A 26,723-nucleotide genomic window follows, 5' to 3' on the forward strand; every position below is an offset into this window, starting at 1 on the left:
TTCTCAGCACGGCTGATAGATGCATTGATAGTACCACCTGGAACATCTATCACCCCTATGGTCCGGCCGAGGGCCACCATGAGGAACTGGAGTTCGCCGTCCAAACCGGCGGCAAAATGTACTTGCATGCCTCTTAGTTTTTCCTCCTCATCAGCAGCTTCCACACCGAACAAATGTCTGTTCGGTCAGTCACAGGTTTTCCCATGATCTTACACCTTGCATCCTGGGATGTGAATAGTCTCCATTACAGTGGGGCACGTGGTTCTAGGAAGATTGTTCAGCAGGAGCTGTAGACTGTCCTTGCCGGACGGCCGAATTGACATCTTACTTCTACAGGAGCACAAGCTCACCCCCACCTAGGCCCAACGGGTAGGAAGGTACTCCCGGGCAGCTCGCACACGTACTGCGAGCACACCATAGGTGCCCACGGCAGGAGTGGAGGCATATGCACCTCTATTGGCCTGAGTCTCACCGCCTGTGTACGAGACCATGGGACGATTGTGGCAGGGAGGGTTCTATGGATCAGATTGGATATTGGGGACTCGTACCTTGGAGTCCTCAATATCTATGCCCCTACAGAGGTCAGGGCACGTAACAGGTTCTGGGTGGAGATCGTGGATGGACTCCCAGAGGTGGACTCCTAGATCGTTGGAGGGGACTTCAATAATCTGGAGGCTTTGGATGACCAACAGGGCAAAGGCAGAAACTACCAGGGTATGGTTGGGGAGGAGCAGGAGGCATGGAAGGTCTTTCTGCTGGTAGTAGGAGCACGTGATGCCTGGAGAGACCCTGCCTTTCACAAGAGGGAGAGGTTGTTCGACTTCTCTTGGGGATACAGGCGACTAGATGGAGTCTTGCTAGAGCGACTGGACAGGTTTTATATAGAAGAGTAGGGAGGCTCTCGTGGAGGCCAGATTGAGCAGTTGGCGGGCAGCACATTGTCCGATCATTGCCCGGATCTCTTGGCACTTGATCCCCCAGCATCTGCTCTAGACACACGATCCTTCAGATCCCTGATTCGATCTATAGGAGGGAGGAGGTGACGAGGAAGATAGAGCAGATTTGGACCAGAGAGTGAGGCAAGAGGGGCTGGATAACAGAGGAGGTTGCTGAGGTCCTAGCCGAGTCGAGTAGAATCTGCCAAGAGGCAGCCTTACAAGCTAGGCAGCAGTGTTGGGAGGAGGAGAGAGCACTCTGACGGGACCTTGCAACCACGCAGAGATTACTACAGGAGGCACCAGAGGATCCCACCCTCCACGAACAGGAGATGCACGTGCGAGCAGCCATTATTGGCCTAGAGGCCAAGCGCTTGGAGTTCTCTTTCCGCACCTGAGTAGCCTTTTGGGCGTGGAAGGGGGACACGATGTGCAAGGAGTTCTTCCAAGTGTACCAGCCTTGTTGAGCTAAAATATGCATTACTTGCTGGTTAGCCTCTTAAACAGCCCCAAAACACAGTAAAAATGCTCTTTTAGAGTAAAACCCTAAAATAGGGAGCGGTTCCAGAGAGTTCAGGAAAACCCTAAAACGGGGGGTGGTTCAAGAGAGTTTAGTGGAAACCCTAATTTTTGGGGCGCCCTTCCACATCTATAAATAGACAGACTGCCCCCATCATCATCCTTGTTTGCAGGTTACACCAGACCACACACCCTCTGTTGCTGTTAGCGCCGAGTTTCCAGCCTGCAGCCCGCCTCCATCTGCTGTCCAGCCATCATCGACTGTAGCCACATTATCTTCATCCTGTCCATTGCTGTAGGCGACAGCTCTCAACTGCTGGCGACTGCTCCAGACTGTCCCGGACTGCTGTTCCAGCCTGCTGTCCATCATCTCCAGGGTCAGCCAGCCTACGTTCTCAGCATTGTAGGCCCTGACACTCTCAAACACTGTTTCAACCTGCTGTTTACAGCAGACTGTGCACAGTTTCCAGCCTCCGATCGGTGGCACACTGCTGCGTTTACCAGTTTCCAGCCTCCAAACTGTTGCGTTTTGGTGACCAACCTATTGCCATTCACTATTCAGCACTCCTACACTCCGACTAGTGGTCACAGACTTGGGATCTATCTTCGGTGGACGTCACACTCCGACATTGCTCTACCCTTGAGCACAATGTACACTCTTACATTCATTTACAGCATTCATTCACTTCAGAGTTGTGTTCTCTCTCTCCCTTCTTCTGTTTGTGTTTGAGTTGTTGTGTTTGAGCTTTGAGTTTTGCCTTTAGGATTTGAGTTTTTAAGTTTTATGTTTAGGGTTTGAGTTTTGCCCTCTGTGTCTATGTCTGTCTCTTTGTGTTTCTGTCGTGGTCGTACACTCTGTGTGTCCTCGTTGCAAACCCTAGTAGTTTCCTTCACATGGTATCACAGCCAGTGCTCTTGTAAAGAGTATCTTGCGGATATTGTGGAGAGCTAGTCTTTGTGCGAGGCACACAATACGACTCAAACGGAATCATAATGTCCCAGACACCTTCTTCTCTAGTTCCTATGATGTCTTATCAGGCTTCTCCATCATTGGAGGCCCTAAGACAGCATTATGGACTCCATGAGGAGGACAACACTCCACCTTCACCAAATTTCACTAACATGACAGAGGAGGACTTTGAGGAGTACTATCACAACAAGTATGGTGATGTTTACACCCCTCCTACTAGTTTTGCTACCACATCCAGACCGGTTGGTGAGGCTTGCCACCTCTCCGATCATGGAGAAGATACGGCATTCGGAACGTCTAGAGATCCATCTTCATCATCTCAGCCAAGTCCAATGTCAGGTTTGTACAATTCTTTTGCGTTGCATGAATCAAAACCCTCGCTTGTTTCTTCTTTTGAGGTATAGGATCCGGATGGCTTTGTGCATGTGAACTTCAATAGAGGGGCTCATGAAGCAGACGAAATTCAGGTACATCTACAGCTCCTGTTTCATTTGAGCATATCACACATACTTCTCACTTCCCTCCCATCCCACCCTCTTCTATATCACACCTCTCATCATCTTTCCAAAACCTTGGATTACACTCCACATCTGCATCACACACCCAAGGGATTGGATCTTCCATCTCCGCTCCTAGTACCTTTTCCTTCTTCACCTCATTCTCTACCTCTTTGCACCATGGTACTTCGTTAGGGGTAATGCCACCCTTTAACACAATGCCTCTCACCTTTCAGCACATGAGCACACCCATAACTCCTAGGACGACTGTGATGGGCATCCCCCTCACTATCCCCAGCTTCACATCTCCCGTGACCAATCATATGCAGGGGTTTCCATCCTCAACTTATGGTGCATCTTCACACTCTCCTTGGGTTACACCTACGCATGGATTCCCATCTTTTGCTCATCATGTTCCTGTCCCACCTCCTTGGGTTCCTCATGTGCCTACCATGCCCATGCCTAGTCAACCCATCCCTACCTATGGATCCACCTTGCACACTGCACACATGCCTGGTGGGCACTCAGGGGCCCATTTCCAAGTGTACTCCACTCCCCCATCCTACTCACACTACACTTTTTCACACTATCCATCTTCGAGCACTACCACTCCTGTTGCAACGGCCAAGAATGCCTTCACGGATACGACGTGTTTTAACGGGTCAAATCTCACCACTTGGTCTAATTTCATGCAACAAGTGCTTGAGTCTCAAGGTCTTTGGGACCTCGTCATTGGTCTAGAGCCTATGCCGGACGCTCAACTAGCTCACCCTGACTACATCCGTTAATGGAGAGCTCGCAATGCCACAGCCAATATTGAGCTGATGCAGGGATTGCTTCCTTCTCGACCACTATGCGGCTCGTGATCGTACTCAGGGCATCAATCTCAACTTTGAGCATCAAGAGTTCTCTACTAAGGAAGGGGATGATCTGTAAGTCAAGCTGAATGAATATAGGCGGTTACTTGCCGAGTTCGCCACTATTGGCTCTCCAAAGTTAGATGACGATCAGGTTACATTCTTCTTGAATAAGTTGCCCGCCGACAAGTACTTCAATTTCATTCAACACATCATCTCCCAACCTAGATTACCAACCTTCTACGAGTTTGAGTGCTAGTTCTTGCGTTACACAAGGCTGCCTGATCAAGTCCACAAAAAATCCTCATCATAACCTTATTCAGAGCAGAGGAGGTTGGTTGCCTCTTCTTCGAGAGGGACAACCACTAGTGGCAAGAACTTGCTTGATGCGAAGGCAAGCCAAATCAAAGGGTGACTCCTCTTCCTTAGATGGAACCAAAGGATCTAGACCTATCTAGCAGCAACTCCCCAAGAAAAACCGGTTTTGCACACATTGCTAGAGAGCAGGCCATGTGGACGAGGAGTGTCGCTCCAAGGCCCAAGATCTTCCACCTAAAAGGCCTCAACAGACCATTGTGACTGCACAGTCCAGTGGGGCTACGCCATTCGCTTCTGCTTCATCTGCTCCTTCAGCACCCGTTGTTGTTGTTGTTGAACATGTGGCTCGAGTACAGCCTCAACGGCTCATCCTTTTCACTATCCTTGAGGGATTGGCTGATTGGTTTGCAAGTTCCGATCCCGTTGCACTTCATGCATCCATCTCACCTTCCTCTCCACCTCGTAAGGCATTCCCTTGGCAGAGCCCTGCTACTGGACATCCACAAATGGTAGCCACCTTCTTTGACTCACATGCCTCTAGGTCTTTTCGGATATCCTAGGTGAGTCTAGCATTCATTTTTCGCACTCTTAGAGTCGGGCCCATAGGATTCATTATCCTTAGTTTTTCCATTTTTTTGTCTTCCGTTGCATTTATTCACACACATACACATTCATTGCATTTATTTTGAGTTAGATTTTCTTTCTGTTCTGTTTTGCCTTGGAGCATCTCACCACTAACCTCTGTGTTTGCAGATTCTCATCTCTTTTGCAGGGTTTTGTCTTTCAGTGAAGAGCTAACTTGCAAACTACTTTGATCCTCCCTGAGCTAGAGACATGGGGATGCACACCGTTCCTTTCATGGTTTCATCATCCTAGGAGTGTTTGCTCTTCTTCCAGCATGGCGGTTTTCCCTCCTGAGGCGAATTGTGCAGCATCTTTCTCGATGCTATCATGACGGTGACTTCTCCCTTGCTCTTCTAGCAGGGTGCTTCATCCACTTCATCTTTTCTTTCATTCCTTATGGTTCCGACACCATATGAAGACCGACATCAGGCTCCTCTTCCTTCTTCGGCATCTACATCTAGGTTGAGAGGGGGTTCCTACCCTTCTTGGTATTCTACAAGTCAGCACTTTGTCTTCGACATCGGCTTCTTCCCCCTGTTGTACCTTACCCTTTGCATTGCATGATTACATCATCCTTGTACTAGGGCACTTAGACAAGTGAACAATTTTCCCACGAGGAACACTATCCAAGTGGTACCTACTACATGAGCATTCTTCAGCATGTAGCATATTTTACATCTCATTGTGTATAGCACCACTTGCACGGATCCTAAGCTGCTTCCACCGGCGGCTATTATTACCAAACCACCATCCTTCTTCATCACATGGATACCTCATCACCTATTTTTCCTTGTCATTGATACCCTAAGTGGATGGGTTAGCTTGTACTGTTTTCTGATGTGTTGGGTGTACCCTCCCATCTTCTGGGTCACTTTTACTCAATCGGCCGCATCCCATCAAATTTACTTCACTTATTCAAAAAAAAAAAAACATTTAATGTAGTTCCATCCACCTTTGTAGGGCTTGGTAGGCCACTGGGCAGTCAACGTACACCCTTTGTCCGATGCCCTATCCTCTCTAGGGTGACTACTTGGATTCCCTTGGTACGATAGCCATCGCCTTTGTAGTCTTGGTAGGCCAAAGGGCAGCCGACGTGCACCCTTTGTTCGATGCCTTGGCTGCTTTGGGATGGAACGCCTTCGGGTACATAAATATCACAATGGCTGGCCTAACCTTTCAGCTCAGTTTTGGGCCTAAGAGGGGGTGTTGAGCTAAAATATGCATTACTTGCTAATTAGCCTCTTAAACAGCCCCAAAATACACTAAAAATGCTCTTTTAGAGTAAAATCCTAAAACGGGGAGCGGTTCGAGAGAGTTCAGTGGAAACCCTAAAACGTGAAGCGGCTCGAGAGAGCTTGGTGGAAACCCTAATTTTTGGGGCGCCCTTCCACATCTATAAATAGGCAGGCTGCCCCCATTCAGCCATCATCCTTATTTGCAGGTTACACCAGAGCGCACACTCTCTGCTGCTGTTGGCACCTAGTTTCCAGCTTGCAGCCCGCCTCCATCTGCTGTCCAGCCATCAACAACTGTAGCCACATTATCTTCAACCTGTCCATTGCAGTAGGCGACAACTCTCCGCTGCTGACGATTGCTCCAGACTGTCCCAGAGTGCTGTTCAGCCTGTTGTCCATCATCTCCAGGGTCAGCCAGCCTGCATTTTCAACATCGCAGGCCCTGACACTCTCAGACACTGTTTCAGCCTGCTGTTTACAGCAAACTGTGCACAATTTCCAGCCTCCGATAGATGGTGCACTGCTGCGTTTACCAGTTTTCAGCCTCTAGACTGTTGCGTTTTGGTGACCAACCTGTTGCCATTCACTATTCAACACTCCTACACTCCGACTGGTGGTCACAAACTTGGGATCCGTCTTCAGTGGACGTCACACTCCGTCATTACTCTGCCCTTGAGCACATTGTACACTCTTACATTCATTTACAGCATTCATTCACTTTAGAGTTGTGTTCTCTCTCTCCCTTCTTCTGTTTGTGTTTGAGTTTTGAGTTTTGCGTTTAGGGTTTGAGTTTTGCCCTCTGTGTTTGTGTCTGTCTCTTTGTGTTTCTGTCATGGTCGTACACTCTGTGTGTCCTCATTACAAACCCTAGCAGTTTCCTTCACAAGCCTCGCACCGCAAGAGAGCAGATACGTAGTCTTTGGGATCATTATGGGAGAACTCATTCTAGCCCAGACGAGGTGATGGAGATTGCCACCGACTATTACACGTGCCTTTTCCAGCACGAGACAGCCTCAACTAGAGGACTGAGATGTAGGCAGCACATCTGGGATCACATCCCGTCCTTTGTCACAGAGAAGATGGGACGCTCCCTCCTAGCACCCTTCACATAGAAGGAACTAGAGGAGACTTTCCATACACAGGATGGGTAGAAATGCCCAGGAGAGGATGGCCTCTCTAAGGCCTTCTTCACTACCTACTGGGAAGTGGTGAAGGAACCCCTATTGATGGCCTTCTAGGAGATTTTCACTTCAGGAGGGATGCCAGGGAGTCTTTCAGCAGGCCTTATCAGCCTTCTCCCCAAAGGGAGAGACCGGTTAGAGCTTTCCCAGTGGAGACCGATCACCTTATTGTTAGTGGCCTATAAGGCACTGGCAAAGATGATTGGTAGGCGACTACACCCCGTGCTTCCAGCCATCATTCATGACACACATATAGGCTTTGTCCAGGACAGAAGCCTCCTAGACAATGTATTTGCCTTCTTTAAGGCAAGAGAGTAGGCTCAGCACAGTGGGCAGAGACTGGCAATACTACTTTTGGATTTCGAGAAAGCTTATGACAAGGTGAACTAGGATTTCCTAGAGGGCACCATGATGAGATTGGGTTTCTCCCAGGTTTGGATTCGTGGGGTCTCCGCACTTTACAGATCGGCCACTAGCAGGGTTCTCATAGGTGGAAGGCGAGGAGAGGAGATTTGGCTGGAGAGATTGGTTCAACAGGGCTGCCCTCTAGCCCCATACCTGTTTCTACTCTTTGCAGAGGCAATGTCTCACTTCCTCAGGTCACAGGTGAGCGGATTACGCGGCCTTGGACTTCCAATGAGAGAGGAGACTTAGTTGTTAGACTTGGAGTACGCAAATGATACAGCACTCTACATAGAGAACGATGAGTTGATGCTAGAGAGAGTGAGACTGGCTCTTGACGTGTTCTATTCTACAGCAGGAGCGAAAATCAATTGGCAAAATTCAGTTGGTTTCCTCATAGACCCGGACTCTAGCACGGAGTGGGGCGTCCACCTTGGATGATTTAGATGGGTGAGCAGAGGATAGACCGTCCGATACCTAGGGTTCCAAGTGGGACTCGACATCACTCCTGCCTATCAGTTTCTTCCTGTCCTAGATTCTATTAGAAGGAAACCAACCTATTGGAGCACGACTCGCCTCTCACTTGCCAGCCAAGTCCTCCTAGCGACGGCCTAGTACATCACCTCATGTTGGTGCTTCTCCTCATCCTACATAGTGCAGCTTCACCGCCTAGTGCGGAACTTCCTTTGGTCAGGGTTAGATGGCTCGAGGGATTCCAGGGCCAAGGTAGCGTGGGCAACCATCATACGGCATCAGTCAGAGGAAGGGCTCGGGATGGAAGGGCTCGGGATCATAGACCCAGAGTATCAGAGTATGGCCCTCTTGGGCAAGCTAGTTGTCCACGGCCTCACACTGGGCGGGCAGACCTGGAAGGTCTTATTGCAGAAGGGTCATCAAGACTATAGAGACCAAGGCTTGGCGGTGAGTGGAGGCCGTCCCTAAGATGGATCTTCACGTCAGCCAAGATCACCCCCCCCCCCCCCCCAAATCACCTTTCCTACACAGCTTACTCTGTTTGTGGCAGGGCCTTCGTAAGGCCCTAATCTAGAGCCCCCCAGGCTGCCAGGAGAAGATAGACCGTCAGCCGGTGATCTGGAACCCCCAAGTCAAAGATAGGGAAGGGGCACAGATTGGCAAGCGCCCCCACATCCAGTGGGCCTGTTGGGAGGCTAGCCTAGCTCGTACTATCAGGACATGGCAGTGTTAAGAAATACCCTAACACAGAAACATAAACAGAAACCGTACGATAAAGCACAGACTGATAAAAGAACACAGTTAGGTTTAGGGTAACTCAGAGACAATGAACACAGTGAATAAACATATAACTACTGAATAATACGATACTCATGCAGCAAACATACTATGCAGTGAATGAATACTGAACCTCGAACTCTTGTATCTCAAGGATCAGGGTAGGGGTAATGAGCTAGAGAGTATGTCGTACTCCGAACGGATCTCAAATCGCAACAAGGCAGCCTCCGGATATCGAACATCAACAAACACAACACTGAGAAGCTAGATCTGATGTAGACAGTAGTATGAGAAAAATACTAAAAACGCAAGCAGGACAACCTGTAGGAGAGAGAAAGACTAAAAACGTAGGCAACAGGTGAGAGAAATACTAAAAACGTAGGCAGGACAGCCTACAAGAGAGAGAAATACTGAAAACGTAGGCAGCAGGACTGTGATGACATGGCAGGCTGTACGGCAACAGCTCCGCACAGGAACAGCAGTCGCCTAACTAAAATCAAGTCCAAATTGCGTGAAGAGGGCTGGTAATCAGACGCCAACTAATGGAGACAGGAATGGACAGCTTCGATTGAGATGTCCTCCGCAAACGGGGTGTGAGCAGCAAGCTGAAACACCTAAAATCTGCAAAACAAGATTTTTGGAAAGAGTGGAGGGCTGGCTGCCAATTTATAGAAAATTAGGGTTCTAGATCCTCTTCCACTTAACTCTATCAATCCGCTCCTCATTTTAGGGTTTTGGCTAAAATAAGCATGTTTTGGGGCTGTTTTAAGTGACTAAGTGCATTTCTTAGCACAATACCCCCTCTTAGGCCCAAAATAGGGTTAGAAAAGTAGACCAGCCTAAATTTTGATTTACCCCAAGGAGTCCCATCCCAAAGTAGCCAGGGCATCAAACAAAGGGTGCACATTGGGCGGCTGTCCAGTGGCCTACCAAGACTACAGAGGTGATGATTATCTTACCAAGGGAACCCAAGGGATCACCCCAGAGAGGCCAGGGCATCGGACCAAGGATGCACATCGACTACCCAAGGGCCTACCAAGTCCTACAAAGGCGGATGGATACAACAATGGACTATGTTGGTTGTGTTTTGATTTTTTTTCTTGTTGGAAAAGTGTTTTGAAAATACATAAGAAATATAGGGGAAGCAGCCAATTAAGTGACAAATAGAAAAGGATAACCCAAGTCATTCAAAAAACTAGCAAGCCAATCCCTCACACTGACTAGGATAAGTGCCTAAGGATGATAAAAGTGTGTGTGTGTGTCAATCATATGGTGAATATATGTAGAGACGAAAAAGATGATGGTGAGCTTAGCAAGACAAGCAAAGCAAGCAAGGATAGGGAAACTGCCTTTTAGGAGAACTGCCATGGGTTATGCCACGAATATGGTGGATCCTAGAGTCAACCGCTCCAAAAGATCGAAGCGGGATAAATGCGCACATATGTATATTTACATGAACAAAATGCCAATGCATGGAGTAAAGGGAGATGCAAGATGGCATGCTCATGCAATATGCTATGCAACAATGTCACTTGGACAGTGCCCTCACAAAGGAATTGTTCACTTGTCAAAGTGCCCTTTTACAATCATGTCATCCTGACAATGCGGATGAAGTTACAAATGTCCATAATACAATACAAAAGAATAAATGAATGTAAAGTCTAAAAAATGTAAGCATCATCACTGTCACTATCAAGAGTAGAAGCCGCCCCCTCTCAAACTGGAAGGGAAAGCAAGAGGGAAACACCCTCTCCCCGTCAAGCTGAAGAAGAAGGGGAGGGTGGATCCAAGCCAATCCTGGGTGGCAGGTACTGAAGAACCGGCCGGTTAACCACTTTGGTCAAAATGTCTGCAAAAGTATCTGATGAAGACACAAACTCTAGGCAAATAGTGCCTAGCTTAACCTGCTCTCTGGAAAAGTGAAAGTGGACTCCCACATGCCGTGTCCGTGGTGTGATGATCGGATTGCCCGCAAGGGCAATGGCACTCTGGTTGTTGCAGTAGACAATTGTGGAAGAGTCACATGGTAAATGAAGTGCCAACAGTAGACTCCTCAAATAGATGGCCTCGGTGGTGCCATCAAAGAGAGCCTGGTACTCAGCCTCGGCCGTGGAAGCCGCTACCATCTCCTGCTTACGACTCGACCAAGAAATGGGAGCCGTGCCCAAGGTAAAGAAGTAGCCGCCATGGGAACGCCGAGTGTCAGGATCTCCTGCCCAATCAGAATCAATGTATCTCTACAAACATAAACCAGAACCATATGTTAGGCCATAAGAAAAAATACACCGCAAATAACACAACACACGAAGACATGCAGTCCAATGTGATATCCTAGGTGCTGTGAAATACTGACTGAGTATGCTGAGTAAGCTAAATATGGCCTAGTGTGAATTAACCAAAGAAGTTTTCCTACAACAGAGCGATAGGTATGTTGTTCTAGGATATCCTTCGACAAGTGGATAGTAGGATCAAGAGGCGTGGCCACTCACCGTGTCTGATCCGTAGTGTACTGGTCCACGAGCTGAAGTGCGTACTTCTACTGTGACACAAAAATACAGCCCCTAGAACGAACTATTTCCATCCCCAAAAAATAGGACAACAAACCGAGGTCTGTCATTTCAAATGTAGCTTGAAGATTAGCTTGAATTTCTGCTATGGCACCAGAATCTGAACCTATGATGAGTAAGTCATCAACGTATAGCAAGACATAGCTAACCCCCTTTGCAATAGATCGAGTATATAAGTTCGGGTCATAAGGGGTAGAATGGTCTCCATGAGTCTGTAAGAACTCATCCATCCTATGGAACCAAGACCGCGGCGCTTGCTTCAACCCATAAAGAGCTTTATGCAAGCAGAATATCTTATTCCTTGGGTTGCCAGAAGGAAAGCCTGGTGGCTTTTCCACATAGGTCTCCTCCTCGAGAAAACAATTTAGAAGGGTACTCTTGACATCCATCTGATGTATCGGCCAACCGTGGTGAGTGGCTAGCGCGAGTAGCAACCGAAAGGAAGTCAACTGTGCAGTAGGGGCAAAGGTCTCTTCATAATCAATGCCATGCTTTTGTCAAAACCTTTATACTACAAGGTGAGCCTTGTACTTGTCTAAAGTACCATCAGTTTTTAGCTTAGTCCTAAAAATCCACTTCGTCCCGATGACTTTCTTGTGGCTCGGACGATCTTCCAATGTCCAAGTCACATTTCGGTCAATACTCTCAAACTCCTTCGCCATGGCCGCTCGCCATTGAGAATGTTGAAGAGCCTCCTGCCATGTATCCGGCTCAGAATGCACTATTTAAGCAGCTGTAAACAGCAACGCAAACGATGCCTAAGGAGCAAGCCAGGCAGATCTTCTAGGTCACTCCGTAGTGGAATCTGGTGGTAGGATCCCCGAATCCCGCAAGGTCTGCTGGTACCAGCGAGGTAACGGGTCGCGCGAAGGGGACCTAGGAACTAAAGAATCTGCGAGAAGGATAGGAGCGGAAAGTAGACCAGACTCAGTAGGCACAATCTCCGATGATGTGGAAAAAGGAATCAGATCGGAATCCGGTGCAGAAGATTGCACAATATCCCTCTCGTCAAAGACGACATTCCGTCTAATGATCACCTTGTTTGTCCAAGGATCGAACAAACGATACGCTTTCGCCTCAGAGGAATATCCCACAAAAATAAGAAGATCAACTCTAGGAGTGAGCTTTCTTATCTTGTCGTCAGGCGTGTGTGTACGCACGACACCCGAAGACTCTGAAGTGGAAAATAGCAAGCCAAGGGCCAAAGAATGCCTCACACAAGGTCTTCTGAGGAAGAGCAGCAGTCGGGCACCGATGAAGGATGTATATTGAAGTGTTAATAGCCTCGACCCAAAGGCGCTCAGGAAGCTCTACTGAGAACAGCATAGAGCATGACATTTCCATGACTGTCCGGTTCCTACGCTCGACAACTCCATTCTGAGAAGGGGAGTTGGTAGAGATGAGCTGGCGAGAAATGCCATGCTATTGTAGAAACTCGGAGAACTTGTGGGAGATAAACTCACCACCGCTATCACTCCCCATGCAACCGACACAACGGCTAGTCTGGTTATGAACTAGCAGCACCCAAGCAAAAAAGTATATGAAAGCATCGGATTTATACTTGAGGAAGTACATCCACAAGTATTTAGAATGATCATGCACTATCAAAAAGAAGTGCAGTGCGCCATTCAAGGCAACAGTGGATGTCAACCCACAAAGATCAACATGAATCAATCTAAGAGACACCTCAGCTCTATGAGAGGATTACTAAGGAAATGGGATACGGTGCTGCTTCCCGAGCTGACAAGCTTTACAGACATCTCGAGCAAGCTTCAGGCATGCAATGCCCTCAACCAGCTCACGGCGTGACAACTCATAAAGTGAGTCATAACCAAGAAGCCCTAAACGAAAATGCCAAAGACGCTCATTGTTCGTAGGCTCCCAAGAGATGGCTAAGGCCAGGAAGCTATGAAACACGGAGCCCTCGGCTATCGGCTTGGTCAGAAAGTGTATCATGTGGTATAGGCCATTAGGCTATGTCTCACCGCGAGCAATCACTAAACCAGTCAAAGAGTCAAGCATCTCAATTGTGGTCGTTGTAAAGAAAACTGCTCGCCCCAACCGGCAAAGTTACTGAATAGATAACAAGTTCACCCCAAGCTGAGGGACATGATATACATTGTCCAGTGTAGCCAGATCCGGACCCTTATCGATGGCAAAACTGGCGCAACCTTGTGCCTGAATCTTGACCGAGGAGTTGTTTCCTACGCGGACCCGTCCGGCTGCAGGGGCTCGGGTACGGAAGATGTCCTCTATAGGAGTCATGTGATGTGTAGCTCCACTGTTCATGATCCAAACGGGAGCTGAAGTGCTTGGCTGTGTTGAGTGGGCCTCTGCAGTAACCTCGTCAGGAGGCAAATCACAAATATGGACGAGACTCGCATCTAATGTCTCTATGGAGACAATGTTGGCCTCTATAGAGCAGTCAGAGAAGCCCTCTGGAGTTGAGAACATTGTCGATTAAGATGGTTGTGCGGTGGCAATGTGAGTGACCTTTAAACTGCCCCTTGCCATCACCCTACCTCTCCTACAAGGGATTGCCCGACTGAGGGGCGGGGGTCTGAGACTTAGGTTTTGGTGTTGTGCCTCTTGTCTTTGATCAATACTTGTCGTCAAAATGGCCAACCTTTTGACAATGTTGACAATAGAGATACATTCTGCTACCCAGGTTTGAGAGATTGAGATGTTTCTTGTGATTCCGCGGATTGATTTTGATTTTGATTTTGAGTGGAGATTTGGTTTTGTTTTCCCTTCCCTTGTTACCCTTTCTGAGAATGAGCAACAAGAGCCCCCTCTGAAGAGGAATTTATTTGGAACTGATCAAACAACCGTGTGTAACGCAACAGCTAACACTCAAATTCATAGAATGTAGGCATGGTAGGTTTTGAAATTATACCTTCCACAAAATTGAAGTATTTCCTAGGGAGTTTGTTTAGGAACAATGTGACCTGATCATCAGAGGACTTAGGAGTCCCCGCAGTGGAGAATTCAGTGAGGAGACGTCGAAACTCAGTCAACTTGACTTTCAAGTCATCCCGGTCAGTGATTTTGAAAAGCTGAAGGTAAGATTAATACGACGGGTCCTATTCTGAGCCGCATAACAGTCAGTCAAGTGTGCATATCGCTCTGACGCTAGGTCAAAATGCTGAAGCTGAGAATGAAACTCAGGCATTAAGCCCTGCATCAACTCGACAATAGCGGAGGCATTTCTAGCCTTCCATGAGAGGACAACCTGATATGGAACAAGTGCGGGATCGGGTTGGGGTTCCAACCCCTGCACAGGATCCCATAGATTCTGGGAGTCAAGGACATGTTACCAAGTAGTAAAGTTTGACCCATTAAAATGAGTCTTGTCATTAAATGCATGCTTGGTAGAGGACGCCGAGCTAGAACCATGAGGTGTCAAGTAGGTAGCGTAAGATGGATGTGGGGAATAAGATTGTGAAGGGTAAGATAGTGAAGATGGATATGTCTGATAAGAAGGAGGAGGGGGAAAAGATGGGTAGGCAGAAATAGATTGTGAGTGTCCAATGAGTGCCAATTGAGGTGAAGGCATTGGATCATGAATGTTTTCATAAGGTGCCAGTGTATGTGAAGGCATTGGGACACGGAAGCCCTGTCCAAAGTGAGGCTTGGGCACAACAGTATGACCAGAAGGTCTACTAGGAAAACCCATGGAGGCAAACTATGGAGTCAACTGATCCACACTCGGGAGAGATTGGTGGGGATACCCAGGCTGCAATGATCTCGAAAGTGTGTGAAGTAGGTGGAACACCACCGGGTAGAGATAAAGATGAGGTCCTAAAGGATGTGCCTATGTTTCCATACCCCCCCGGTGTGATGTGCCATGCGACATAAGGTGTTTGAAATGGAAAAGTGAATGGTGTGAATGGAAGTGGGGAAGCAACGGATGAATGTGGTGGGATGGGTGGTTTTTGAAAATGAGGTGTATGAGGTGCATATGCATTTTGTTTATTTTTATCATTTAATGATTGGAAATGAAAATGTGAAGATAATGATGCACCATGCAATGAAGAAAAAGGAACACCAAATTCATTCTGATTTTGTGAAGTAAACTGAAAAGAAGATTAGAAAAAGAGATACCTGGCTTTTTCTTATAATTCCCACGACGTGTGTTAACATACAAGAATTAGTCCTCAAGAGGACCTTTTCTTTGGTCAACAGACTGTACTCTTTCTTCCACGTGATCTTTACCAGAATATTGCAAAGCAGAAGAAGTAAAAGAAGAAGGCACAAAAGATGTATCTAACATACCTTGCATTGAAGTGGATGGAAGTGGATGAAATAAAGTAACATACTTTGGGTCTTGTTTTCCAACAGGGGGGCCCATCCCTGATGGAGGTCTCGACGGCCCTGCAACATCATCAGACTTACGCGCAAAATTTGAAGAGAGATATTCATGCATACCTTCATTTAGGAGATTTTCTTGAAGGGCAATCCTTCGATCGAGCTCCTCAATCTTCTTTCGTCTATAAGCTATGATCAGTTTATATTCTTCAGAGGTCACCTTGCCTAGTTGTTCTTCAACGTAATTAGAAGTATCATCCACCATGTCCGAACTTTGTGGAGCAAGCTAACCAGCCCACTCTCGCTCGGTTCTCGGCATAGTTGGTTTTGGAGCTTTTAGATCAAAGGTCTAGGTTTCTCATAGAGTACCAGGCTCTGATACCATATTAAGAAATACCCTAACACTGAAACATAAACAGAAACCGTACAACAAAGCACAGACTGATAAAAGAACACAATAAGGGTTAGGGTAACTCAGAGACAATGAACACAGTGAATAAATGAAGTGATATAACTACTGAATAATACGATACTCATGCAGCAAACACACTATACAGTGAATGAATACTGAACCTCGAACTCTTGTATCTCAAGGATCAGGGCAAGGGTAATGATATGGAGAGTATGTCGTACTCCGAACGGATTCTGAATCGCAACAAGGCACCCTCCGGATGTCGAACACTAGCAAATGCAGTAGTGAGAAGCTGGATCTGATGCAGACAGCAGTGAGGAGAGAGAAAGACTAAAAACGCAAGCAAGACAGCCTGTAGGAAAGAGAAAGACTAAAAACGTAGGTAGCAGGTGAGAGAAAGAAAAAATGTAGACAGGATAGATTGCAAGAGAGAGAAAGCTAAAAACACAAGCAGGACAGCCTGCAGGAGAGAGAAAGACTGAAAAACGTAGGTGGCAGGACTGTGATGACGTGACAGGCTGTACAGCAACAGGTCTGTACAGGAAAAGCATTCGTATGACTGAAATCAGCTCCAAACTGCGTGAAGAGGGCTGTAAATCAGGCGCCAAGTGATAGAGACAGCAATGGACAGCTACGGTTGAGATGTCCTCCACGAACGGGGTGTGGGCAGCAAGCTGAAACACCTGAAATCCGCAAAAACGAGATTTTTGGGAAGAGTGGAGGGTTGACTATCAATTTATAGAAAATTAAGGTTCTAGATCCTCTCCCACTTAACTCTCTCGATCCGCTCCCCATTTTAGGGTTTTGGCTAAACTAAGCCTAAAATAAGCATGTTTTGGGGTTGTTTAAGTGACTAAGTGCATTTCTTAGCACAACAGGCAAGAGGTGTATAGGATGGCGGACGAGGAGGTATTGGAGAGAGTATCAGATTGCCAAAGAGAAGTGGAGTTGAGGAGAAGGGAGACAGATGTAGCAATACCTCTGGAGTGGTGTGCTCCTCTGATACGAGAGCTGATAGATCCCGAGGAGGTATAGGCCACAAGGTTTTCACCAATAGGAATCCCCCTACAGGTGGCAGGTAGAGTAGGCGGCGCCCTGCAAGGGACTTTCTTCACTGTTCAGGAAGGGGGCGTCTAGCCCTGGACAGAGGGCAACAGGATGAGGGGATAGCCCTTTCGTGGAGGAGGATTCGGATGGTGGGCCTGCAGGGGAAGACATGGCAACTCGACCCCTATGTCTTCTGGAAGGAGCTCGGGGAGTGGCGCCTCTGGATCTGGGAGGGCAAACCACTTGATGAGCTAGAGTGAGATCTAGGAGAGTGGCTATGGCCGGCCACTACGGTCGCTAAGAAGCCACCGAGGTTCCTAGAGTACACTGCCAAGATTGGCAGACACGTATTGATACAGGAGGAAATGGATTGGACGCCCTCACGTAGCAGGCATTAGGCGGAGCACAGCATCACGGAGCCTTTCCGATGGACCTTCTGGCACCGCCTATGGGATAGCTGGAGGCCGAGGAGAGTTTTGTATTTCTTATGGTTGGTGGCACATGGAGGTTGGCAGTGGGAAGTTGGCTTGCCCAGATGCAGAAGGGAGGTTGTAAGCGATGCACACAGCAGCCTCTAGAAACCCCAAAGCATTGTCTTTGGTCCTGTGAGGCGGCATAGCTTGTGTGGAGAGGAGCATGCCGTATCCTTCACCGTGTAGCACCCAGCCTTGGAGGTATTTCATGGGGAGCTTTCTGCTGGCACGCAGTCAGCCAGGACTGTCACCTTCTGTATGAGGCCGAGATGCATGACACGATTTTCATTATCGAGGCAGAGTCGTGCGCAATGGTCGGTTTGGAGGCTCTGCCCATCCGCTAGGTACTGGAGCCCACAGCAGACCGCTAGGAGGTATGGGAGATCATAGGGAGTCTCACTAGATGGCATATCTGGAAGGCGCGGTGTCAAGAGGATTTCGGCGAAGAGAGACTTTCAGTACAGGCGACCTTAGTAGAGCTATGGACCTCCATCATCCACTCCCTCCGCGGCCAATGGGATTAGGTGCAGGGTGAGTCCAAGGCTCATCACAGGAGCTACGTTGTCAGTTCATGTGCACGTGGGACGGCCAGGACCTGTTTTTCGTGATGCAGGTAGGCAGCCCCAGATGGCAATACACCCCCCCTCCATGGCTTCTTGCCCCTATCCCCCCCAGACTGCCTTGCGATGCTTGTATACATGATGTATTTGTGACTTTGTATCAGCTCCAACTAGTCCGTTGAGCATGAGCACTCCGTTGTAATCAGTTTTTTTGAGTAATATAATCAGCCACTTTTTGCTTGGAAAAAAAAAAGGAAACCATGAGAAGATTCACTGCCCCATGCAGATTCTATGGTTTTGAAAACTCCCTGCATCCTGCGTTTAGCATCTTGCACTAACAGAAGAAGTCTAGCTTATCTGATTGCTATCTGAGTTGGGCATCAAATTAGAGCTGCCAAATGATCTACTTGATCAAATGTGTAGGTTACATAATAAGCATAGGTTATATAATTAGCATTTCTTTGTGTAATAGTTTGAATTCAAACTATGTATAAATTAGGTGAAACATATGTCCAAGTAGTACACTTAAGACAAGTACAGGAAACAAAGATCCAGGGTCACCTTGGCTTGTTAGACATATCTTAGCAAGCTTTCTTTTTTTTTTTGGGTCTTCTAAACTCCCTAACAAATCTATTAGGTAGAACTCTTCAGCCTCAAAAGACATTAAAAATTTCATCAGCATATGCATGAACCTTAGAATCAGGTGATGATTGGTGCCACTTGCTGAACTAACACAAACCTCACAGAACCCAATTCTTCCGTTGCAAATTATAAGCATATGCATTTAATTTTTTCCAAGTAGCAAAATTGACTCACCTCCTACAGAGTTGCAGACAAGAAATGCATTATCCTCTACAATGTTGTCAAGAAACTCAAGAACTTGAGTTGCCCAATTTTCAAAGTTATAGATAGAGTTTGGAAGTGCATTCTTTGGGCTGGGCTTGTCTGAATATCCATAACCCAAGAGGTCGACTGCATAGACTTTATGTTGACTTGCAAGGACCGGGATATTTTTTCTCCAATGGTCACTGTACAGTACACAGGAAATCATTATGCCAAAAAGTGAAAAAAACACAAATGTAATTAACAGCACAGTATAAAAGATGTTGTTCAAGTGTAACTTATACAAATCATTTTCATGCATGATGGATGCACCTTTTTGTTTCTTGAACTCCCATTAGCTTATTAGTTCTCACTCTTGTGAAAATGGTTTTAGTCATAATACAATGCAAACTTCAGAGTCACCTGTACATCTGTTGGACCTGTATTGGCTGCCTGTAACTTGCCTATAACTGGCCTGAAAAATGACCTCTGAAAATGCTGAGAAGGTGGAACATAATGGTGCGAATGCATTTCCTGTTTCATGGCTTAGAACTAAATATTACGACTATCATGGCAAGCACCCAAACAAACATCTTGTTGGTGTGGGTTGTGCACCAAATGGATGACCTCTGCTCTGCCTGAACATCTGCTTTGGGTTGCACTTTTCTGCTTCTGCTCCTCACCACCAGCTGTTCTTGTTTGATTTCTATTCTCCACTCCACCTGGCAATGGATTTCTGAGTTCCCTTTGCTACTGTTTCATTCACTCTACTCTGTTTATCATTCATATGACTGTCTACAGTACCTGTATATGACTGTCTCTTTCTCTGGACTTTTCGTGGACTCTTTTTTCCAGACCCCGCAGTTGGTTCATGATCATGTAGCATCCAACCAATGAATATCCTCCAAAGCATCCTCACCGCACACGAGGCTCTTCACCACAAGCAATGGCCAATAAAACAATGTCTATAAAGTTCCTAGATGCCTGACGACAGGTTGTTGTAGTATGTCCAGGAAGAGGGGCAGCTTGTCTGTTGTCTTGTAAGGTATACAATAGCCATCTAGGCTCTATCATTCCTTCCCAAATAGCAGACCTCCCTACAGTCTCTATATCATCATGATCTACTGCCTCAATGGAGGGAAAATCAGGCTGAAAATCAGCCTGGACAAGTTACTGAATTTGCTGCAATGGTGCATGAGATTGAGCAAGTGCATGCTCAACAATCTCTAGCAATAATCTAAATAATGACATAAGCAAATCAAGCACATCTCTACCAACAGGCATCTTGCATGTAACCAGTCGAACCAACCAACAGTCTTTGCTCTTGATATTGTACCCAATAAAAATACACTCAATTGCTTTGTCCTGCAACTTGCATCTCTTTTGAGATGGAACATAGGTGTAGACAAGACATCCAAAAGTATGCATGTGTGTAACCATTAGCTTTTTTCCATTCCATGCCTTGTAAGGTGTGACAAGCTTTAATGCTCGAGTAGGTGAACAATTCAACACATAGCAAGATGTATGAATCATATCCAAACAAAACTTATCTGGCAAAGACTTTCCTTTAGCCATACATCTTGCCATGTCCAAAAGAGATCTATTCTTGCACTCGGCAAGATCATTCTATTGCGGTGTATAAGGCATAGTGCACTAATGAATAATGCCCCTAGATTCTAGAAGAAAGAAATGCTGCAAATTCCTCTGACATGTACTCCCCTCCTCTATCTGTATGGAGAGTAACCAATTTGCAGCCACTGGAGTTTTCAGACATGGTAAAATGCTGAAAGAAGGAGAATATTTCTAACTTGGCCTTCAAGCCAATCAACCAAGTGTGACATGTGTAGTCTTCAATCAAGGTTCACAAAGTAGACACATCCACTAAGAGAGGAAATGCACGTAGGACCACATACATCATTATGCACAAACTACACTTTTGGTGTGGCACCCACACTCCCATCCTTGAATAAAGCTGAATATATGCTTTTTGCCAAGCAAACACCCTCACATATGTGCTTATGAGGCGCAAACATTTTGGGAAAATCACGCATTGTATCATCCCTATACAAGTGTGACAAGATATTAAAATTCACATACCCAATTTGAGCATGCCATAACTCAACAATAGATAAGGTGGAATAATCATAACCATAGTATTTGAATGATGCTATATATCATAAACATAAAGTCTATACAAGCCACGACAAAAAATACCAGTGATGACAATCACATCATCATCATCACGTGTCTCCTTAACCACACATCGTGGCTATCACATGAGGACATGAATTTTTAATGTTTTGCTTGGCTTTTTATTAAAAGATAATCAAATGTGCAAATGTGACTTGCGCATGTGAGATGCAAGTTAGTTATATCACAATGTGGGACCTAGGACCTTGACACATCAATTGGTACCAAAGGCAAAAGTTGTAATAAGTTATGCCTGATAGGTACTAGGTGGTACTTGATGTCAGATCCAAACCAATTTATTTGCCATTAATGTCAGTGGTGGTAACATTAAAGGCTAGACATTAGTTAATGAATTAATGTCAATCTAGGGGCTAATAACTACTCAAGGATACTTGGGAGACAAATTGGCCTAGTCAATTTAATTGTTGATTGGTGGAATTTTTATCGTGCAATAATTAAGTATTAAATTAATTTTCAAAATTAATATTTTGAAAAAAATTAATTCTAAAAAATAATTCAATAAGCTAGATAATGCTGAAAAATGGGATTAAAAGGCTACCACTTGGCAAAACTTGCTCACACAAGTAGGAAGAAGGTTGTTGGAGATTAGTGGAAGACTATTCCAACCATTTTGAGGAACAGAAGCATGTGGGACAGAGGGGAGAGGCTACCAATGTGATTTGCAACCACCAAAGACCTGTTTAGGGGTTGGCAATAACATTTTTGAGGCCTATAGGGGTAGGTCATAGATAGAAAGGAGCCCAGACCACTAGTGACCGCTCCAGAAGGGCTAGCAACAAAGTAAAAATTGATTCCCAGGTTGTAGGTAACATCATTCATTGTTTTTTAGACAAGGCAGTAGCTATTTTCCTCGAGTTTTCACAATGGAACTCTAAAATTTCTCTCTCTACAGCATTCTCTCTCATCCTTCAACAATTTCTCAAGTTCGCTCGGTAAATTCTAGCTATTTGATCCATTAGAGGTGGAGATTTTGATCCATCTTTATTGTAAATCCTACTTCAACAAAAATTAGGGTTTAATAGTTGCCTTAAGGAGCGTGCTCAAAATTGAGGACCTAGAACTTAAACTCCAGTAATTGAAATTGAAGAATTTCAGGGAGATTCAAGAGGCCAATCAGCCAATATCAAATTTAGGGCTAAATTTATATCTCAAGGAGTTGAGTGAAGGCCAATCCTCAAGCAAACCAAGGGGAAAATTAGTTTGAAGGCTTATTGGTCATTTTTTAGAATAAAAGGCACTTGAATTACCAAAGGAGATTCAAGAATCTCAAGTGTACTCTATCCATTTGCAATTAAAGTTAAAGAAATACTACAAGTGTTACATCCCTTGACATGTTGATGGCCACTAGTAGAATTGATCACAGTCGTCATGAAGTGACTTAGTGCGAATGCACTAAGGGCACTTTGAGGTTAGGGGAACGAAGTCCTATTTATAGGACTTAAGGTTCTATTGTGCACCTTCATTGTGTGATCACCACTCTTGGACTCTTGACCCATTGCCCAACCCATCCATACATCAGGATGGTATGGACTGGTAATATGGGACACCAACCCTTGGAATGTGATCATGACCCAGAGTGTTGCTAGCTCCCAAGCTTGAGGGTGAGCCTGTTTGGCTCTATGGCTTGAAGATAAGTCTCATGTCCAACACCTTTTATTGTGAGTTTGGCTTGCATCATGTCTCATGTGCATGTTGGATCCTAGGGGAACGTTTCATTGGTATCAAAGAGTCAACCTACAATTGTGCGCAAGATCCAATGATGTGTACAAAATCACTTTTGCTCACTGAACCTAATGGCTCATGCATGATAGGTATACCTTTATCTCGTTAAGGGTGATATGGGACATTGCTAGTAGGAGGGGCATACACGAGGGGCACACATTGCATAGGTACGAAAGCAAGGTATGTTCCTCGTTTTGAACTTGTGGTCAAGTTTTAAGTTGGGGTGATGTTTGTGCATAAGGATTTTTGGTAGTTCAAACATCGTAATCCAGGGAGCTACCACTCCAGACCGATGCCCAAAGCTAAAACCTTGTAGCCCGAATAAGCATCATAATATCAATTAACAATAATTTTTTCCATTTAATATTTAATATTAATGTTTCATTAATTTTAATATTAATGTCACAAATAATTTTAATATCAATGCAACATTAAATGTTAGTATGATTTTGTCATTTTATGTTTGAACTAGTGTTACCATTAATTTTGATTCTAACATTATGTTTATTTTGTTACTACAAACATTACTGTCAAGGTATAGTGATGTATTGTGTAAGAGAGAGAGATGGTAGTTGTAGAAAGAGAAAGAGAGCCTGCGTGGAAAGAGAGTGATGAAAGCTAATCTCTTTGCATTCATGGAGAGAGAGAGAGAGAGAGAGAGAGAGAGAGGCAGATGGGAAGAGAAGCAGAAGTATGAAGGGGGGGTGGTTATTTACAAACAGAGTGAGATGGAGAGAGGCAGACTAATTAGATAAATGCAGATTAAGTAGGAATAAACTAATACAAAAAATCAAAATGCAGCCTGACCAAAATGCAGCCTATAGAAGGTTGGAAACAGGGAGATGAGCAGTCAGCAATTAGTAGGGGCAGACTTGTAATCAACAGAAAACAGTAGTAGGAGCATAGATCCTGAAATCTAATACCATGTCAGAGGTGGATGCAGCAATGGAAGCATAAACAGATGCTGTAATAAATTGTTGAACACGAGAACAAAAGAGAAAAACACAAAAGAACATTCCAAATAAGAGAGCCCAAAAGAAAGCTCGGAAAATGGAATCCATATACCGAAAACAAGAATGATGTGTATAACAGTGAGTCACTAGCTCGTAGACACTAGCACCGGCTCCCTCTCTCCATAGAACTTGTAGGTGATGATGTGACTGATTGAGGAGGAAGCCCGGTATATAAGCACAAAAATAATGCCAAAATAGTAGTAGGTCGGCCGACATTTATTATTGGTCATCCAGCAATAAGTGCTCAAATACACATCATAATGACCTTAGAAAAACACCTAAAATGCCTAGAAAAATCAAGCACGAGCTAGACTCACACATGAGCTGACTAGACTGCTAACATACAATAGCCCTCCAAATAAGCCACCATATAGGGTGAGTGCAGCCCAGTAGGAGGAGATAATGAACCAAGTAAATGAGCTATTAGGAAAAAGGCTGATTCAGCCTAACTCGTCTCATTTTTGCTCCCAGATTCTTTTGGTATAGAGAAAGGATGATTCATGGCATACATGCATTGATTATCGTGCTTTGAATCAAAAAAATGATAAAGAATTGATGACATTATGGATAAATTGCAAGGGGCAGCCATATTCAGTCACATTGATTTGAAAAGTGGATATCATTAGATGCGTATTAGGCCTAATGATGTTCCAAAGATAGCATTTGGGATATCTTTTGGATTTTATGAGTTTCTTGTCATGCCATTTGGGCTTACAAATGCTCATGCCATGTCTAATCAGATGATGGATTACATCTTTAGACCACATAGAATATTTGTGGGAACATTCTTTCATGATATGATTGCCTTTTCTAAGAATGAGGCAGAGCATAGAAAACACTTGGATACAGTGTTTAATGAGTTACGATTAGTGATCGATGACAAGAAGAGAATTCTTTTTGCATGGAATCCACTTTCTTGGGCATATTGTGTCAGCTGATGGGGTATGCATGGATCCTACAAAGGTTGAGGCAATACGCTCATGGCCACATTTGAGAAATGTGGACAAGATTCACACCTTCATGGGTCTATGTTCTATTACAAGAAGTACATGTGTAACTTTGTTGAAATTGCATCTCCACCGCATGCTTTGCAAAAGAAGGGTGTGTCATTTAAGTGGACAACAATAGAAATTTCAACTTTCAACAAGTTAAAGGAAAAGATGACTTTAGATCATGTGCTTGTATAGCCCTATCCAAGGAAGTCATTTGTTGTTCAGTGTGATGTATGTGGAAACAACATTGGGGCTGTTTAAATGCAGCACGGTTGAGTGGTGACATATGAGAGTCGTGTTCTCCATGGTGTAGAGAAGAATTCGCAAGTTTATGAGAAGGAATTACTTGCTATAATTTGTGCACTTTCTACATGGAAACACTATCTTTTAGGGATTGATTGTATAGTGTAGATAGATCATCAAACATCATGCTACTTTCTCTAACTCAAACTAAGTTGTCTGAGAAGCATATAAGATGAATGAATTTCCTCTCTACGTTTCACTTTCATATTGTGCACATAGTGTTAGAGATTATTCATCCCTTGGGCTAGCATTTCTTAGGCTACTATTGGTGTGGTGAGTTCTCTCGGAGGTACTCTCGAAGGGCATTACGTATTTTTCCTATCATTTTGTGGGCATTTCCAGCAGTCACAATGTATGGGCACCATTCCAAGCAGGCGACTATGCCACGTGGTAGGCAGGCTAGTCAACGTAGATTATTTTATGCATTTATGATGCTATCAGCTGGTTGCTGATCAGGTTGGCCAATTTTTGTTGCCAACAGCATTATTTTATGGCCTTTTATTTGAGCTATTCATGCCCCTCTAGCAACTTGCCCTCCTCACTTGCTTTTCAAGTGTGGGTGGGAGAGATTCGGCTGGAGGAGATACATCGACAGCTCTTGTACATCTGCCCTCTTCATTTAAGCATTCATTGAAAGTAGATTTTTGCATTCTTCTGTCTCTTTTCTCTCTCCCTTTCTCTCATGTTTGTTGTCTTTCAATCTTATCCATATGCTTTTGCATTCGCTGCACTCTGACATGGTATTAGAGCAACGTTAGAAGAGTTGATTGATTGTGGACAGACCTAATCGGGAGGATTCTTCGTGACAAAAGTTTGAATTTTCAGCCTTTGGAGGCTGCAATGAACAGGTTGTGTACAAGAGGAGCGAAGTTACTGTTTTTTGTAGGTCCTTGCTATTTGTGAAGGAGGCAAGGCTGTGTTTTCAGCCTTTTGTTGCAGATTTTGAATTTCCATCGCCTCCAACAGGTGAAACTCTTTGAGGATGAGCAGAGAAAGCCCTAGTAGGCACCGGCATCGTGCACAGAGTCAGAGGGGGTTGCCCTTGTTTTTGTGCAAGTCATTCCATTTACAATGTCAACCAAAATTGACATGGAGTTTTAAGCTATTATGGACCGTAAGGTCCCTGTGTTTATGGCTCTTCCTTCAAATCAAACGCTTGATGGGGAAAATCACCGCATATGGCACGTAATGATGCTTGCCATCTTGGAGTCTTATGATTTGGCGGACCTTGTGACCGAGGCTATAGACCGTCCTATAGCTCCTGATGCCTCCAAGATTTCTTTAGATGAGAAAGCCGAGTTGATGAAGATATAGGCACATTGGGACAAATTGAATGCTTGCATCGGTTCTTTTCTCTTTCTCTCTTGCACTCCAACTGTCATTGCTCACATCAAGCACTTGACTGTGGCTTGAGAGTTATAGTTGGAGCTTGATTAAATGTACAATTAGATGACCATGACGAAGGTTGTGTCTCTGGAGGTTCAAATGAGGATTTGAGAGGCAA

The 26,723-nt window shown here is 45.2% G+C and overlaps 1 protein-coding gene across 1 annotated transcript in view; it reads right to left on the bottom strand.

Moving 5' to 3' along the window:
• Window positions 1-26,723, bottom strand: part of LOC148012618 (alpha/beta-Hydrolases superfamily protein) — a 98,705-nt gene that overhangs the window by 18,770 nt on the left and 53,212 nt on the right. Inside the window, exon 3 of the mRNA XM_087669266.1 lies at window positions 18,973-19,184. Within this exon, the coding sequence (XP_087525392.1) occupies window positions 18,973-19,184 (212 nt within the window). The remainder of the gene's footprint in view (window positions 1-18,972; window positions 19,185-26,723) is intronic.

The sequence above is a fragment of the Lygodium microphyllum genome, chromosome 27 (assembly GCF_053477565.2).
Source record: "Lygodium microphyllum isolate KBCC chromosome 27, Lygodium_microphyllum_v1.1.10, whole genome shotgun sequence".
Classification (NCBI taxonomy): Eukaryota; Viridiplantae; Streptophyta; class Polypodiopsida; order Schizaeales; family Lygodiaceae; genus Lygodium; species Lygodium microphyllum.